Source organism: Zosterops lateralis (assembly GCF_965231275.1).
Source record: "Zosterops lateralis genome assembly, chromosome: 6".
Lineage (NCBI taxonomy): Eukaryota > Metazoa > Chordata > Aves > Passeriformes > Zosteropidae > Zosterops > Zosterops lateralis.
This window is the reverse complement of record NC_139761.1, coordinates 53759559-53776679: the sequence shown is the minus strand read 5'-3', so window position 1 is coordinate 53776679 and position 17121 is coordinate 53759559. Positions and strand designations below refer to the sequence as shown.

Sequence of the window (17121 nt, the reverse complement as noted above, 5' to 3'; positions counted from 1 at the left end):
GCCGTCACATTGCAGCAGAACCTTGCCTTTGAGGGACACTTCTCCAGCTTTGTCATCGATTTCCAGGTACCAGCAAATCCCTTTTTGGCAGAGAAATCTCCTGACACTGCTGGGAGCAGGCAGTGAATGTGGAAACAGCTCCAAGGGACTGGGGGAATGTTAATGCCAGAAGTGGGTGCACGTGGCTTGGCGTGTTCTTTGGGCTCTTCTCTGGGTGTTTGGAGGAGGCAGCACCTGGTAGGTAACCAACATCTCTATCACCTTGGCCACAAGCCCTGCCAAAGCTTCACCACGTCCTGGCTTGGCTCCTCTTTAGTCCAGCCAGAAAAACCTTGGGAGCAAAAGTTAAGAGCAACAGACTCCATCCTTTCTGTGGGGAGACAGCAGCACTCACAAGGGTCAGACTGGCACTGCTTTGGCCCTGCTCCCGGGCACTGCTGAGCCCCCAAGGGTGGGGCAGGCTGGAGCTGAGCCCATCCATCAGGGGTCACTTCATTCCTGACATCCAGCCCAGCCCCACCTCAGGAAAAGGCCCCCTGGACATCAACCTGCTGTGTCCGGCTGTCCTGGAATGCTGAGAGCCTCCCAAAGCTGAGAGGAGGCACTGCTGGTGTCACTCCTCAGGGCTGCTGGGCGATGGCATCGCTGTGTCAGGCGCTTCCCTTTCTGCCCACAGCAGAGCCTTCCTGCCTGCGGAAGGTTCCGGGCTATTTTTAGCTCTCTCAGTGATTCAGTGATGTGTGAGCCCGAGCAAACACGAGCATCTGGAGCTGGAACTTCTTAAAAACTTGTCCTTACAGAACCCAGAGGGCAAATGCTGAGCTGTGCCCTGATCACTGCTCCCCTGTTCTAACAAGAATTGAGTGCCCCCAGCCCTGCCTGCAGAGGGGAAATCGGCCATGGCAATGACAGGGACAGGTTGCCATGGGGCTGACAAAATGCAGGGACAGGAGGAGTCCCTGTGCAAGGATCTCGAGGTTTTCTTTAACTGTCATGCAAGGACATTGTCCTCCTTCCCAGTGTCTGGGTCAGGGGAAGGTGGTTCTCCACACTGAGGGGGTTTATTAGCACACTCTCAGCAACTGTTGGAGACACTTTTGTTTTCTAGGAACATACCAGAGCTCTGAAATGAAGAAGCAGGAAGGACCTGGAATGCAGAAGCAGAAGGAAGCACCAGGCAGGCACTTGGAGCCCTCTCACTGGTGGGAACCAGCTCAGCAAACAGGATTTTCCAGCTGAACGCTGTGGGCTCTTTGAACCCCTGCGATTTTTGCTGTCTCCCGAGGGAGAATGAGGAGCACCTTGTTCTGGGGAAGAGTCACCCTTTGTTCTCCCGTCCTAAAGCGGTGGGTAAGATCAGCCAAGCCCTCCTCTCCAGAGCAAGCACACCCCAGGCCAAGCCCTCAGTCCTGGCCGGGTGTCACACCCTGCTGCAGCCAGGGCAAGGGAACACTGCGGCAGGGTCAGCCCAGGCCCAGGAGCCCGGGCACCGATGGAAAGGAACAGAGCGGTGACCGTGACACAACCCGCTTCCGGGTGGCGCCTTCAGCGCCAGTGGGGGCCAAGTTTTGGGAGTTTGTGTGGGCTTAATGTGTTAAGCGCACTTCCCGTGGGAGAATCAGGCGCGGCTGACGTTGTTTTGGGGAAGAACTCGGCTCTTGAAGGCTACGGGGGCGGCTCCCCCCGCACGGCCGCTCCCGGGGCTCCTGCCCAGGGGCCGCTCGGGGCGGGGACAGGGCCGGGAACGGGGAACCGGCGCGGCCTCAGCTCCGGTGGAACTACAACTCCCGGCAGGCACCGCGCATGCGCGGCCGCGGGACGGAAGCGGGCGGGGCCAAGGCCGTGTGCCCCGCCCCCCTTACGCCGGCCACCATTTTGTCACCGACTTTCACCCGCCGCCCGACGGGGCGTTTTTTTTTTTCTTAAAGGAGAAGCGGTAGCCAAAAGCGGCCCGACCGCCAGGCCCCGCCGGTACCACTGGCGGCGCCGCGGCCCCGGGGCACGGAGCGGCCGCGTGGGCCGGGGCGGCGAACGGCTTCCGCTGCCAGGCCTCGCCCGAGGGGCAAAGGGGCCCGGGGGCAGGCGGAGGGGCGCAGGCAGCGGCGGCGGTAGGGAGCCCGGCGGTGCCGGGGGCCGGGCGGCGGCCGCGCGGCGGACGGGCGGTCCGGGCGGCGGGGCCTGCGGGGCGGCGGCGGCGGGGGCCGCGCTCGAGTGGGCGCCGAGCGGGGCCGGCCGGGGGGGGAGCGGGAGCGCGAGCGCAGCGGCCGCGGCGGCGCCTGCGCGAAAGGCGGCGCGAGTCCGGGGCGCGCGCGGCGGCAGCGCGCCGATTGGTCGCTTGGCGGTGGGGGGGCCGGCCCCGCCGCGGCCGGGCCGCCCATTGGCCGGGCGGCGCGCGAGCGGCGGGGAAAGGCGTGAGCGCGGCGGGCGGGGGGACTCGGGCCTAGGAGGCGGGGCTATTCCCCGCGTCTCGCCTCGGATTGGTGGTCGCGGGCAGGGGGCGGGGCGCAGGGGCCGCGCGTGAAGGCGGGCGGCGGGCGCTGATTGGCCCCGGGCGGCGGGGGCGGGCGTGCCCGGCCGAGGGTGGAGCGCGGCCGTCCCGGCCCCGCCGCCGCCGCCGCCCCGATGCCGGCGGGCACCGAGCAGCCGGGGTCCGCCGCCGCCGAGCCGCCGCCCGCCCCGGGACCGCCGTCCGCCGCAGACAGGCCGCCGGCTTCGGGCCGCCGCCGTCCGCCGCCCGCCGCCGAGCAGGGGGAGGAGTCCGGCGGCAGCCGGGTGCTGAGGGGCGGCAGGGAGCGCGGCCGCGCCGCTTCGGCCGCAGGGGGAGCCGCCGCCGCCGCCGCCGCGTCCCGCCGCCGTAAGGCCGAGTATCCCCGACGCCGGCGGAGCAGCCCCGGGGCGCGGCCCGCCGCCGAGCAGCCCGCCGCCGAGACGCCGCCCGCGGTCAGGAAGGCCCCCCGGGCCGGGTGAGTCCCTGCAGCGCCGGGCCCCGCCCGCGCCTTCCGGGGAGCGCGGCCGGGGGGCTGCGGGGGGCTGCGGGCCGCCTCTGCCCGACCCGCGCCGACGGGCCCGGCCTCTCGGGCCGCCTTCTCCCGCGGGGTGCCCGCGCCGCCGCCCCTTTGTTCCGGCCGGGCTGGGCCGGCCCGCCGGTCCCTTCCCAGGAAGGGCAGTGTCCCGGGAATTGCCGGCTGCGCAGCGCCCTCGGGCAGCGGCCGCTGTCCCGGTGCCCCGCGGCGATAGCGCCGTCTGCCCAAAGACTGGGTGAGGGAGGCGGTGGGGTCTGCATTCCCGGGGGAAATCCTTCGATCCTGAACAGAACACCGGGGCCTTTGGAAGTGCAGCTGCTCTGCCCTGTTCTAAGCACAAAATCGACCTGGATCGGTCATAACTATCCTGGGCATGGCTGGGCCTTTGCTGCTGGATATTCCTGTAGTTCCCCTCAGCTTCCTGTGGCTGAAACAGTCCACCTTGGCATGAGGGGTTGAAAACAATGATCCGATAGAGAGGCACCGGGACTTTGAGGAACAGAGGCTCATCTCCACGTCATTCAGTTCCTTGTTGCTGCCCCCATCCCACAGAGGCTGGCTCTTACACTTGCTTTTGTGTTTGTTTTTTTTTTTCAGGTGTGCAGATAAAGTCGCTGGTAAAGGTAAGAGCTGAATTACTCACTCCTGGTGTTGTGTTCCATTTAGAAAGCCTGGGCTGTCCCAGGGGTTAGCCCAATCCTCCTTTTGGATCTTCCTTTTAGAGAATGTTTTAGCGCTGGGTGATGTGCAGTTTCTTTCTAAATCTCTCTCAAGACTGTGGAACTGTGATAAGCTGCCACTGTTGGCATGTGCCTAACCTGCAAAATCTTACTGTTGCAAAAAGCACTCGGGCTTTCCATGGCTGTTGGAGCGTGAGGCTGGCCTGCTCCGTGGTTTGACTGCTCTTGTTGCACAGCAGATCCAAGTAGTTGGCAAATCCCAGGTTCACTTCTGTTCTGTGCTCAGAAATATAGGAGTAGATCCTTGAGAGACCTGGGAAAGTTGTGTGGAAATCAGAGTATTCAGATATTCACACTTGTTCTTTTTTAGCTTTAGTGGATTACAGATTTTTTAGGCTGATGTCTTCAGGGGTGAAAGAGAAAATTATTCAGAACTGGGGGCGTGAGTAGGGTCTCCACACAAAAACCCCAGCTGTGGGCATCTGCAACTTGGAGCAGAACTTTTGTTTTCCAGTGCACTCTGAACTTCGTGCACCTATTGAACAATTTTTTGTTAAAAAATCAAAAACAACCGCAAAAAGAAAAGAAAAAAAGTTAGAGGGCTTTGCTCCTTGCCTGGTGATGACTTCTGAAACAGGTCCAAGTAAAGGGCTTTGTGTAGTGTTGTTTTTGATCTGGCACCAGAGAATTGTGGCAGAATGAAGCACTGAGGAAAGGAGGTCACACACCTGTGCAGATGAATTCCCCTTTCTGCTGGAGCTGTCTGGGTTTGTTTGCCAGCAGTTGTGTCTCCGAGGCTGCAGTTACTCTCCTGTTTTGGTAACTCTAGCTTTCCTCCTACAAGTCTTTATTCCACTTGGGTGTGGAAATCCATCACAGTTCCAGTTGGGAAGGTGTGTTTTTACAGACTGAAGCAGAATTAACTGCTCTGTGTTGAGCCCAGATCTTGCTTGTGTGTATTTACCCCTCACTGTGTAAAGGGTGTGTAGTGTAATGTCGGAGTTGCAGCCTTTTATGTCAAAGCACAGTTGGTGAAATGTCTAAAAAAGTTTAGCTTTATATGTGTATGAAGTTAAGGCTTTAATGGTCATGCTTGGTTTTTTGGTTTAAGGAGAAGTATTTATTGGTAGTGGTAGAAAATGGGCAGAATATTCCCATTTTTACCCCAGGAAGTAAAAGTTGTCAGAATGAAATTCCCAGGTTTGGGGGCTCTCTGCACTCAAACCATTTTAGCCTTTAACTTGGACTCTGAGAGTTTCAGCTGTGCTGGAAGGTGAGGGTGGAAAAAGTATTTGTTAAACTTCTGGGGCTCTTTTTTTTTCCTGATTAGATTTGCAGCCCAAACGATGGTAGGAATAGTTGTGTGGAAATTGGCACTGGGAAGTGCTGACTTCTTCCGGGCCAGAGGAAATCTGTGCTGTGGGGGGTGGAGGTTGTTTGTTTCTGGTTTGGTTTTTAGTCTACAGAAGTGAGGAAGCTGCACTCCTGTGTCTTGGCTGCACGCTGGATGGAGCCCTCGTGCACCTTGTGCTGGTTGGAGAGGACCTGGAGACAGGCTGAGGAGTGTCTTCCTTTGACAGCTTGTGTAGGAGCAGGAGAGAGGCTTCTCCCTCTTCCTTCTCCTCTTGGGCTGTAGCAGAAGTTTTTGAAGGAGTCAGACCAGTGTAAACAAGCAGCAGCTTTCCTTGCACAAGAGGGTTTTTGGTAGCCAGGAGTCCCCCGTGAGCCTGGAAGGCACAATCCCATTTGTCCTTTCACCCTGGATGGAGCTGGGATAAGGTGCTGAGTGGTTCTGGTGAAGGCTTGGAATTCTGTGCTAGTGTTCCCTGACATGGAATTGATTTTATTTTTTTCTTTGCATTGCAGTATTTTACTGTCAACTGCTAAATCCAGTTTGGAATATTCCCTGGGATAGCCATGGTGCAGAGCCATGGGATCAGGCTTCTCCAACATCCTCTTGAGAGTTCTGGCTGTGCAGGCCTGATGGGGAGTTTAGAGGGAGATGAGGGCCAAAGGTGTGTGTGTTGTGTCACAGCCCTGGGTGTGACTGTCACCACGGTGGCGTGCAGGGGGGCAGCTGCAGTGCCAGCCTGCGTTCCCTGGCTATTCCCTGTCGCCTGCTTAGTCATGCAGTCGCAGGATTTCCCAACCTGTGCCTGCAGGAATATTGGATGCATAAGTAGAACATTTAATCTCAGCTTACAAATGAATTTGTGTAGCTACAGTTGCCGTGTAGTAGAATTTATGTCTGGCTTCCTACAGCACTCTGCATCCTTCTGGGAATAATTTTCATTTTAGTCAGGAGAGTCACCTCCCTGGAAGCCCGTTCTCAAATCCAGGGGTTTTGCTAAGGAAACACTCAGGTTTGGCAGATTTAAAAAGAGATGGAAAACTTTGAGGCTCAGGTAGTACCAAATGGGTTTGTACAGAGAGGACTCACATAATACCTAAGAGTTTTATTCTTAATGCTTCATGCTCCTTTTGGGAGTGACTGCTTTCCCTTAAGGCTTTATCAGTGTTTGGAGAGAGAAATGTCATTACTTAAAATCAAACCTTATAAAATGCACTGAATTTAAATAGCTTAGACGGCCCAAACCCTCTAAGAATTTTCCTGTGTCCCATCTGTACAGTTCCACAGTGCTGTGGCAGGGAAGAGCCCTTTGGATGGAGCTTTGCACTTGGATATTTTTCCTGAGTTTCATTTTTGTCCATGCCATTATAAACCAGGTGTTTCGTGCCTTATCTGTTGTGTGGTTACTGCCTTAAATTTCAACGGTGTGCATATGGCGTGCTGCATTTATTTTTATGAAGCTTTTTAACTTAGCAATTAATAGTTTATTTTCCTTTCACTTAATTACACATGTGTGTTTCCTGAAATTGTCTGCAGGGTCAGTTAGAAGCTTTCAAATGCCTTATAAACCAAAGTTCAGCTCTGTTAAAAGCTGAGCTGAGTCTCGTCTTTTGGTTGCCTAAACAAAGCCACAACTTCACTGTGAGTGCTCTTCCAGGTTTCCTTTTCTTGTCCCTTCTCCCAGGGACTGGCTTTCAGTCAAAATTTTAAGCTATTTTTTTGTGAGGAAAAAAGGGACAAAAATTTATTCCAAATCTTGGACTTCCCATATTTTGGGCAAGGCCTTGGTGATTGCTGATTCCAGCTGTTCCTGCAGCTGAACACTTGACAGACAGAAGTTTCCTGGTGCAGCCCTGATCCTTGGATAGGGACCAGGGACCATGTTGGGAGGGTCTAGAACTAGGAGATTTTTCAGGTCTGTATCAGTGTGATTTCTGTGGCAAAGTAAATACTCGATACATCTCCTAAGGATGGGGTTTGGGAGGTACCAGGGTATTCTCAGCATGCAAAAATGCCCTGAATCTGTTAGACAGCTGTGCTGAGGCAGAGGAAGTAGGAAGGAGAAATCCTGGGAAAAGGCTTATCAAACACCTTCACTTTAGAGGAAGGAAGCAGAGCTGCTGGGTGAGGAGTGTGCTCTGTCCAGGTATGTTCTGAGGCAGGTCTGCTTCAGCTGTCTGAGGCTGATTTTTAAGATAAGTAATCAGCTGAATGCCAAATCTGCCAAGGGAATACAGCTCTTCCAGAGCAGCGGGGTGTGCTATCCCTGGCAACATGGTAGTGGTTGAGGGGGGAATTTCTAGAGGATGGTTTTAAGTGGTTTTGGGTTTGATTTGGCATTCAAAAATCTGAGATGTTCACCATGAGGACTGAGAACATGCAGCAGTCACCTTGAGATCTGCTAAAGAAAGCCAGAAAGGTGCAGTTCATGCTCTGATGGTGAAGTTTATACAGGCAAGACAACAGCTTGATGGTTTACAACACAGTGTGATGCCTCACATCCAGGATTCCAGTCAGGCTTTTCCAGCCAAATGTTGCTTATTCTGACCCTGGTAATCAAGGATCAGACAGTGATTAATGCAAAGCAAGCTACATGCTAGAGGAAAAAGGATCATTCAGTTCAGAAGACTTGATGCAAAACTGGAGATTGCAGGCTGGGAGGAAGCAAGAGAGGTTGTGGATTCCTCATCCCTGGAAGTATCCTAGGCCAGGCTGGACGGGGCTTGGAGCAATCTGAACTAATGGAAGGTGTTGCTGCCCATGGCAGGGGTTTGGAATGAGATGAGGTGAGATTTAAGGCCCCTTCCAACCCAAACCATTCTGTGATCATCTGTAACATTTCAAAAGACATCGAGTTCATGAAGGCCCAGTGTCACAGCAAGCACCAAAAAGTGAGATCAAATGAACCGTACTTGGGAATTATAGTTTTTAAGGGATTAACTTGCTCACAAGACATTTCAGTCAGTTCTGTTATCTTGCCAAAGCATGTTTGGAGATCATCCATGAGCCAAAAGGAAACCACCTGTACAAGCTGTAAATAAGTGTGGAGACCTCGGGCTAACAGCGTTTGTGATGCTTTTTGCTCTAGCACAGCACCAGAAACATCTGGCTCAGATCCCTCAGGGGTATTGCCAGGTGTACAATTCCAGTGAAGTATATGTTTGGGGGATTCTCTAAACATGACTTTTCACATGGCCCAACTTTGAAGCTGGCCTTTCATAAAGCACTTGCTGAGCTTAATGAGTGTGCTTAGAGCCAGCAAATCATTGTCTTAGAAGCCTTTATCCAAGGGAAATATAAGCTGTTTTTAAATGTTAGTGTCTTTCCTTAGAGGGAAAGTGAGGAGAGTTTTAAGGGAAGGTTTGCTGAGGTGAGGGCCTGGGGAACGTCCTGGCTCAGCAGAGAGGGCTGAGCAGGTTCCCACAGCAGGCAGGGGCTGCTGTGATTTAAGGTGCGACTTAATAGCGGGATTTAGGCATTCTGTACTATGATGAAAGAAACTGCAACGGCTGTTTCAGCTCCCAAAGAAGAGAAGGAAGAGGAGGAGGTGTCCAGCGCGCTCAGCCATGGCTCTCCCGTGGGCACGGCCCGGCCCAGCCGGAGCTGGCGTAGCAGCCGGACGGCGGCCGCCGCTCGCCAGCGCGACTCGGAGAACTCCCGCGCCTCCCGCTCTAAGGCTGGCTCCCTGCAGCTCATCTGCAAGTCAGAGCCCAACGCCGACCAGCTGGAGTACGGTACGTGGCACGGAAGGCCTGGGGACAGTCAGGGAGCCGGCTGTGGGTGTCACTCCGGGCGTGTGGCTGGTGCTGGCGTGGTGCTGCTTGTCACGGGTGCCTTCTGCCACCAGCACTCCCCGCTCTGAATGTCGACGGAGGTACCGTGAGACAGATGAGCTCAATGCAGCGAACACACTTTGAAACCTAATGGTGACTTTTCCTTTCAGTGGTCACAGAAGAGCATCAGTCTCCAGATGGAGTCAGGTAGGACGTTATTTTGTGGTGTTTCTTCCTATTCAGTGTCTCAAGGTGGGCTTGAGTTGCTGGAAAATAAATGCTTGTGCAAAATGTTCCGTGGGACCGACAGTAGTTCTGTCTCCTTTGGCCCCTCGTCTTTGCAGCTCCAGTGTGCACAGATGTCAGGAGATACTGTGGAGAAATGGATAGTAAGATTTAATCTGGGCGTTACACCTGGTAGCTTTGTTGCCGTGGGTGGGTGGATTCAGGAGAGGACACAGCACTGCCTGGCCTGTTTTGGTTGTCACTGTGCTCCTTGGTTAGTGCAAGCTGTTACTTTGTCCCAGTCATGCTGGATGAGGAAGTGCCGTGTAATAGTGTCCTTCCCATGCTGGGGGATGGTGCACAGATATTCTTGCAGTGGTGGCCAAGCTGTTGCTGCCAAAGTCCTCTCTTCTTTTCTCCTAGCAGCGATGATGATGAGGAGATGCTCATCAGTGAGGAAGAAGTTCCCTTCAAAGATGATCCCAGAGATGAGACCTACAAGCCCCACCTAGAGAAGTATATTGGATTATGTACTTACTGGGGGTTTAGACCAAAAAAAAAAAAAAATGGGCATGTTACCTGAATTAGCTTAATATGCCCCAAAGCACCTGTGCTAGTTGATCTGGTGGAATGGTTCTAAACATTGCCTGCGTTGGCCAGAACTGTTATTCTCTCAGGGACTGAAGCCTTTAGAGCCTTGCTGCCTGCTGGGTGGTTCCCTAAGTCTGGTTCTTACTTCTGCTTGAAAGTGGAGCTTGAAGAATAGACCTGAACTTGGGCCCAGTTTTTATTTAAATCTTTGTAAAAAGCAGGCAGTGGGAAGAGTATTGGAGTAATGTGTTGTATTTGTGTCTTTGTAGGGAAGCACCAAAGCAAAGGAGAAAAGCTAGCAAGGGGAAGGAGGAAAAAGAAAGGCAGAAAGATATTAAAGTGGAAGTGAAAGAAGAGAATGAGTTTCAGGAGGATGAAGAACCACCAAGGAAGTGAGTAAACTCTGCAGTTACACATGCCAGTGTGTGCTGTGTGTTTTGCATTCTTGCTGGTGTACAACAGTGTTTAATTGTTGTTGGTTCCCCCATCCCCCTCCTCCTCTGGGCCTGAGAGATGATGGGGCAGCACTGTTTATCCTGTGCCCTCACATCTTGCCTGTGTTCAGCCACAAAAGAATCAGAGTTTAGCTTAAGTAGAGGGGATTTTCATCATCCTGTGGTTAGTCAGTCTCCCTGGGTGTGACCACACAGTGGGAAATACTTCAGGGTGTCCTTACAATGGGTTCGTTGTGATGCCTCAAGTGGATTCTGAAAGCCAGTGGGATGGGGCAGCATTCCTGCTGTGTGCTGGGGGCACACTGGGATATCTTGTCACTGGAGAACCTTGTGTGTGTAGTAACTGTCCTTTTTGTACAGTTGGGATTTTACCAGAGCTCAGGAAAATCAGCTGTTTTTCCCTTGTTTTTGAGAACTAAAACAACAAACTTTTGCCACCCAGTCAGTCACCAGTGGCCCGACACCTTCAAGTGTGCTGTCAGTGGAACTCATGGCTGAAGCATTACTCCTGGCAACAGGGAGATTGGTTTATGTGACTGTGTCAAAGCCATTCTTCGGGATAATGTGAAGGGAAAAAAAGAAAAAGGAGCTGGTTTTGTACCTCAGCTCCTCTCTGAGTGGTTGGAACAGCCCGGGCTCCCTCTGCTGACCTGCTGCACACTGGTAGTGTAATTTCTCTTGCTGTTCCTGAGCTGCTGCTGATTCACAGTGGAGAGGAGTGAGGAGGCTGATATTTTGAGAACATTTTTGTCTGTTGGAGACTGCTTTCTGAGGCTTGAGGTTTTGTTGTTTGAATCAGTACACTGCTTTTTGTGCGTAATAAAACCTGTGGCACTTCTGAAGGCTTGGCTTGAATGCTGAGTGCGTGTTCAGTGTGTTCCTGGCTTGCCATCAATACAGATGTCTCAGCAGAGTCTAGAAAACACTTCCATCAATCTGCTCCAAGTGTCTCTGCAGCAAAGGGATCAGGCAGAGCTGTGCAGAGCTGTGGCTTGGGAGGCTGCAGTTTGCATGTGAGCACAGGTCTGCTCAGACAGAGCCTAGATTTTTTGTCTTGACAGGTACAGAAGCCGCTGTGGCTAATTCAGAGGCCTGTAAAATAGCTGCTGGTCATTAATCCCATTCTTCCTGATCAGGCAGGTGGATGTGTTCCCATAGTGTGGAATGTTCCCCAACAGAGCAGAGGAAATAGGTTGCACTGTCATTTCTAGACTGTGTTGGTGAAATGACATGTTTATGAAAAATGCATTATGAAATGGGAGGTATTGATAGAGTAAACCATGTGAAGCATTTATTTCTCTGGAATTCTCTGTCCTCTGAATCTGTCTCCAGCTTGCACTCAGTTTTGTTTCTAGACCATGCTGTTAATGAGGCAATACATCACACACTTAAAATCTCTGCCCACTGCTAATGTAAAGAAGCTTCTCTCAGTTCTGTTTTTGTATCCCTGTTACAGGAGGGGAAGGAGGAGAAAGGATGACAAAAGCCCAAGGCTGCCCAAGAGAAGGTAAGTGATCCTCTCAGAACACAATTCTGTTCTGCAGACTTGCTTCCCTTGTGTCCTACATGCAGACAAGGATTATCCCAAAGCCATCTCTCTGCCTTAAAGGAAATAAAAAACAAAAATAGCAGCATGCCTTGTCTGCCTGCTCTTCCCTCCCCTATAGGTGTGGCTTTGATTTCTTCCACGTGAACCAGCCCTTGCCCCACTTCTCAGTTGATCCTTCCCGTGGTTCTGCCCAGCAATAAGATTCTGGGGATTTTGGGTCTCCTGAGGTTTTCCCAGCTCTAGGAAGAGCCCTCAAGTAGTGGCAGGAGAAGTGGCTCTTGGACAGCAGCTCTGTCACAGCCCAGGCAGGGGTTTTGGAGCAATAGTGTTTTGCTATGCTTGCGCTTGTTATTTGTGGCATGAGACACATCAGCCCTTCGCAGACACAGAGAATTGTTATTCTAAATAGAATATATATAGAATCTTTATCTATAGAATCACCTGATCATAGAAGCAGCCAAGCACTCTGCCCCTCTCCTTGCTGATTTCCCAGGAAGAAGCCTCCGATCCAGTACGTCCGCTGTGAGATGGAAGGCTGCGGCACGGTCCTGGCTCACCCGCGATACCTGCAGGTTGGTGGAGGTGTTCACTTCCTCTGTGGCATGTGGGAGGGCAGGGAAGGGGTGCTTGGAACAGGCAGCTAAGCCTCCACTGGCACGCACACCCCTTCCTGATGCTGGCATTTTGGAAGACTTCATTGTGGCCAGCCATGTGTGTGAGTGTCTGTCAGGTTGCTGGATGTCCACGTGTGTTTTATTTTCTAGTGGAGATCTAAACTTGGGTGAACCTCAGCTGTTCACTCAGCCATGAACAGTCTGCAAACTTCCACTCTTTCTTTCCAGCATCACATAAAATATCAGCACTTACTGAAGAAAAAATACGTGTGTCCTCATCCCTCCTGCGGTCGGCTCTTCCGGCTCCAGAAGCAGCTACTGCGGCATGCCAAACATCATACAGGTACAGGGGAGTGGGAAATGCATGCAAACTCCACTTCGGGTCAGTGAACAGATGGGGAAAATGAAAAGGCCTCTGGGACTTCTGGGGAGAGTGAAGCCAAGTCAGGTGGCATAGATTTGCAGCAGCAGCAGCAGGGTATTACTGTCTTCTGGATTACCATCTTTTAAATAAATGGAAGAAATAGAATATAGAGGTTTTAATTCTCCTTCTGGCAAGCATCACTGAGTGGCTCTGTAGAGGAATAAACCTCTACAGGTAAAGTGTGATTTATCCCAATTTGCCAGTCTTTCAGTATTGGTCAGAGTGGATAATTAGCTCTTAGGAGAGTCTTAATCATGCCTCGCCTCTCCAGATCAGTGGCTGTGGTGTGTTGTGGGACACCTCTTCCTCACAGAACTTGTAGTTCTGCTCCCTCTTGAGTAGCTTTACCTGCACCGCCTGGGATTTGGGAAAGGGAACAGGTCTGTGGGAGAGCAATGCTGCAACTGCTGTTGTCTTTCAGATCAAAGGGATTACATCTGCGAGTACTGCGCCCGGGCCTTCAAGAGCTCCCACAACTTGGCAGTGCACCGGATGATCCACACGGGCGAGAAGCCTTTGCAGTGAGTACCTCTGCCTGTGCCTCGCCCTTCTGCTCTGAGGGACCCCTGAAACACCCATTTCAGAGCAGCTCTGAAGCCGGGGCTGCAGCTTGTTCCTGGTGTCCCAGCTCTCTTTGAACACGCACTTGTGTCACCTTCTCCTTGGGGCAGTGTCTTGGTGCAGACTGGGGGTATGTAAGCCCTCAGAGCTAGAGCTGCAGTGACATTAGAGAGCCCCTGCTGTTTTTCTGGGCTGCCACCTTGCTGCTACTGTCCCTATGAGCATGTGTGGATGTGACCTTCGTTGTGACCTCCTCGTTGTCCCCTCCCAGGTGCGAGATCTGCGGATTCACCTGTCGGCAGAAGGCTTCCCTCAACTGGCACATGAAGAAGCATGATGCAGACTCCTTCTACCAGTTCTCCTGCAATATCTGTGGCAAGAAATTTGAGAAGAAGGACAGCGTTGTTGCCCACAAAGCCAAGAGTCACCCCGAAGTGCTCATTGCTGAAGCATTGGCTGCCAACGCGGGTGCCCTGATCACCAGCACCGATATCCTGGGCACTAATCCCGAGGCCATCGTGCCGCCCACAGATGGCCAGGGTCTCCCGCTGCTCCCCGACCCCCTGGGCAGTGCTCCCCCAGCAGATTGCCTGCTGCTGAGCCCAGAGGGGATGCCAAAGCCCTACTGTGGCGGGGCAGAGCGCGTGAGCCTGGTGGCTGACGGCAAGCTCTTCGTGGGCAGCGGCAGCAGCGCGAACCCAGAGGGGCTGGTCATGAACACAGAGATGCTGGGAGCCAGCACAGAGGTGCTCATTGAAGATTCAGACTCCACTGGACCCTAGTGGCAGGGGAGCACCTGGGTGCTGGGACAGTTGGGACTCTGTATTTAAAAGGAAAAGGAAAAAAAACAAAACAGGAGGAGGCACTTACTGAAAGAGAGGAAAGTTAAACAAAACTTACAATACTAGTAAATAACTGAAGGGTCTGCTCCCCTCCAGCGCGGATCACAGCACATCCTCTTTCTCCCAACCACTTCTCTCTCTCCCACGGCCCCTTTGTGGAAAGGGGCACGTGCTGCCATTGGCCAGAGCTAGCTGGATTGAGTGGCGGATTTCTCCAAGGGAGGGGGCACTGCTGAAGCCCTTTGCTCTACCCCAAAGCAGTTGCCTTTCTGGCTCCTTGGAGTGGCCCCACTGGCAAACTAAAAAGCGTTGGACATGCTCTGGAGAAGTTCTTAGGATTCTCTCTGCCCCTCGTCCCGACTTCTATGCACCACTGCACTCTGGTCCTTGCAGTCTCCTCCTTCCTTGCCGGGGCTGGGAGTTTGGCACCTTAGCCCCTCGGCAGGGTGAGCTGTGAAGCAGCAGTGCACGTCCCGCTCCCACCGTGCTCCCCTGCTCCAGCCCTGGCAGGAAGTGGAGGGAGGGAACGCCCTGGCTCATAGATCATGTTTGCTTGGAGAGGCCCGGGGGCTACAGGAGCCCTGCGTGGGAGAGGCAAGGAGGAGCATCCCAGTTTGACGACAGTAATTTGCACTTTGAACATGCTTCGTTTTTGTGTTGTGGTAACAAGATTCCTTATTTATTGTTTAAAAAAGGGTCGGTATTTTTTAGTTCTGTTCTTAGGGGGCGGGGGTGGAAGGGGTTCAGGCTGTTTCCCAGTAGGCTCCGGTGCAGGGAGCTCCAGTGCCGACGTGCCAGCAGCTGGGAGAGCCGAGGTGAAGGCAGTGCTCTGGAGTCAGATGTGTCTCGCAGCTTTTCCAGAGTAGAGGGAGAGCCCCTGGAGAAGAGCCTGTGTGCAGTGAGAGTCTCTGCAGCAGCGTGTTAGCAGGAGGATGAGGTGAGTGATGGGCTGTCTCTCCCTCCCTCCCAGCTCCGGGTGAGCTCCTTGCATTAAATGCCTGTTTTGCCTCCAGCCTTTTGGGGAAGGACGTTGTTAGCCAGGAACTTGTTCTTGTGACTCGGGACAGCCGTGAGCTACTTGCTGCTGGGGGATGTGGTGCTCCTCATCCAACTCTGCCTCTCCTTTCCAGGTCTAGACAAGTTAGCAGGGACTAGATATGGTTTTCTCAGGCTTGTTTATCCAAGGCAATAGATTGATGTGGGACTAAGGGGCTGTCAGCTTTTCTCCCTGCCCTCATTTTGGGGGGAGGGGATTGTGTAGCGGTGTTCTGAAAGCTTCTCTTTTCTGCACAGACACCCCAGCTTTCCCTGTAATGTGGCAGGTCAGGTGTTGCCTGCTGGTGTAGTTAGGGCAGCTTTGAGCCCTTGGAAAAGTTTACATAGGATAAGAAGTGTCTGCTATGGAGACTTGGATTTTTTTTTGCTCTTCTCTGAAATTTTGTGTGGAGATTCAGTGGCCTTGAATTCGTAGCAGTTTTGGAAGAGGTGAAGAATAACTTGGTTTTTTGTTTGTTTGCTTGTTTTTTGGTTGGGTTTCTGGGGTTGGGAGCAGAACTGAAGTATCTTGTCTGAGCACAGGATCAGCTGAAATGGTCTGTAGCACACAGCAGCTTGTTGAAATTGGGTACCTGGGGTCTGGAAAACCACAATAAAATGTGGAGTTTAATTGGATTAACAGGAAACTGACTCTGAACACCCACTCTGTCCCCTGTGATGCCTGGAAATCCAGCTGTGGCCCAAACACACTGGCTTTTCTCAGGTTGTTTGTCCTGGTTTTTCCCCTCCCTACCCCCTTACACTGATACCTTTGTCAGAGCAAGTCGAAGCACTTCCTGGTGTTGGGTGTCCCGTGCCCTGGGTGTGGGCATCCCACGTCCTCAGGCTGTGGCAGCAGCCTGGCTCACGTGAGGGCCCAGCACACCAGGTGGCAGGTCCATGGTGGAATGGTGTTAAACTAAACCAATTCCTTCAGTTGAGATGATCCAGTGTCTTGCTTGGGTTGCTTTACTGTGGTTTCCAGCAGGAAACTTTCTGGGCGGCAGCTGGTCCCCTCCCCTTGCAGGCTAGAGAGGGGCAGCACACTGAGGCCAGCAGTTCAGCCCAGCTCTGATGGTTTCACCCCCTGCAGTGTGGGGCTTCTCTCTGAGGACACTTGGTGGCCCTCGGGGCAGGTTGGCTGTGTCCTCCTGACATGGTGCTGCTGGAGCTGTGTCTCTGCAGACCCTTGTGCCTGTGGGAGGTGCAGGGTGGGCAGAGCCTTGCACAGAACACTAAAGGAGAGCTCAGGGGTTTGTTGGTTGAGGGGTGGCACTAAAATGCCTTTGGGCCAAGGGCATGCTCACCTCTGGTGACCCAGCACTTGGCACCGGGCTGGGAAAGGCTTTCATGTCCCATGTCTGCCCCAGTGGAGCAAGGTTTGCCCCTGGCTGCACTTCTGGGATGCAAAATCAAACACTTCCTTTGCTTCCCGGCCTGGACACCTCTGATCCCTGCCACTCCCTGCCTTGTCCTTCCATGACACCTCTTGTAGCTCTCCCTTTTCTTTTTCTGGCCGTGGCCAGGTGCCTGTCTGTCCTCTAACCACAGCCTGCTCGTCCCTGATGCAGGAGAGATGTGTAGCTCCCTTCCCATGCCCCTCTGAAGTCCTAAAACTGACACAGCCCTCCTGCAGCTCCTCCTCCCCTCGATGTCTCTCCTTCACTCGCATGCAGTTTGCTTCAATAAATTATTGTAGTAGTTTGCAATAAACTTTTTTGTATTTTTTTCCCCTGTATTTATTTTTTTATTTCCTCCCGGGGATGGATCGGAGGGGGCATGAGGCCCTTTGGCACAGGCACCACTTTGGGGGCCCTGAGCCACCGGGCTGGGACTGGGGGCTGCTGTGGCTGGAGGCTCCCCAAGCTCAGCAGCTTCTGCAATAGCCACGGGATGACAAGGAAGCTGCTGGGCACATGGGGACCCCCCAGCCCTGGAACCCCCAGCCAGGCACACTGTGGTATTCATGGGAAGCTGCTTTTCAACTCCTGGGATTTT

The 17121-nt window shown here is 53.2% G+C and overlaps 1 protein-coding gene across 3 annotated transcripts; it reads left to right on the top strand.

Moving 5' to 3' along the window:
• Positions 1-1144: 1144 nt before the first annotated feature.
• Positions 1145-17121, top strand: ZFP91 (ZFP91 zinc finger protein, atypical E3 ubiquitin ligase; the record flags this gene model as incomplete). 3 transcript variants are annotated; one of them, XM_083863410.1, is made up of 11 exons in its annotated part: positions 1145-1346; positions 3621-3646; positions 8573-8788; positions 8998-9034; positions 9476-9568; positions 9913-10035; positions 11555-11605; positions 12141-12219; positions 12490-12604; positions 13107-13206; positions 13518-17118. In XM_083863410.1, the coding sequence occupies 11 exons, from the start codon at positions 1291-1293 to the stop codon at positions 14026-14028; spliced, it is 1407 nt and encodes a 468-aa protein (XP_083719536.1). In that variant the 3' UTR covers positions 14029-17118. The 3 variants fall into 3 exon arrangements, with proteins under 3 accessions (XP_083719536.1, XP_083719534.1, XP_083719535.1); XM_083863408.1 differs by lacking the exon at positions 1145-1346 and adding an exon at positions 2623-2963 and having other exon boundaries at positions 13518-17121; XM_083863409.1 differs by lacking the exon at positions 1145-1346 and adding an exon at positions 2623-2963 and having other exon boundaries at positions 9479-9568; positions 13518-17120.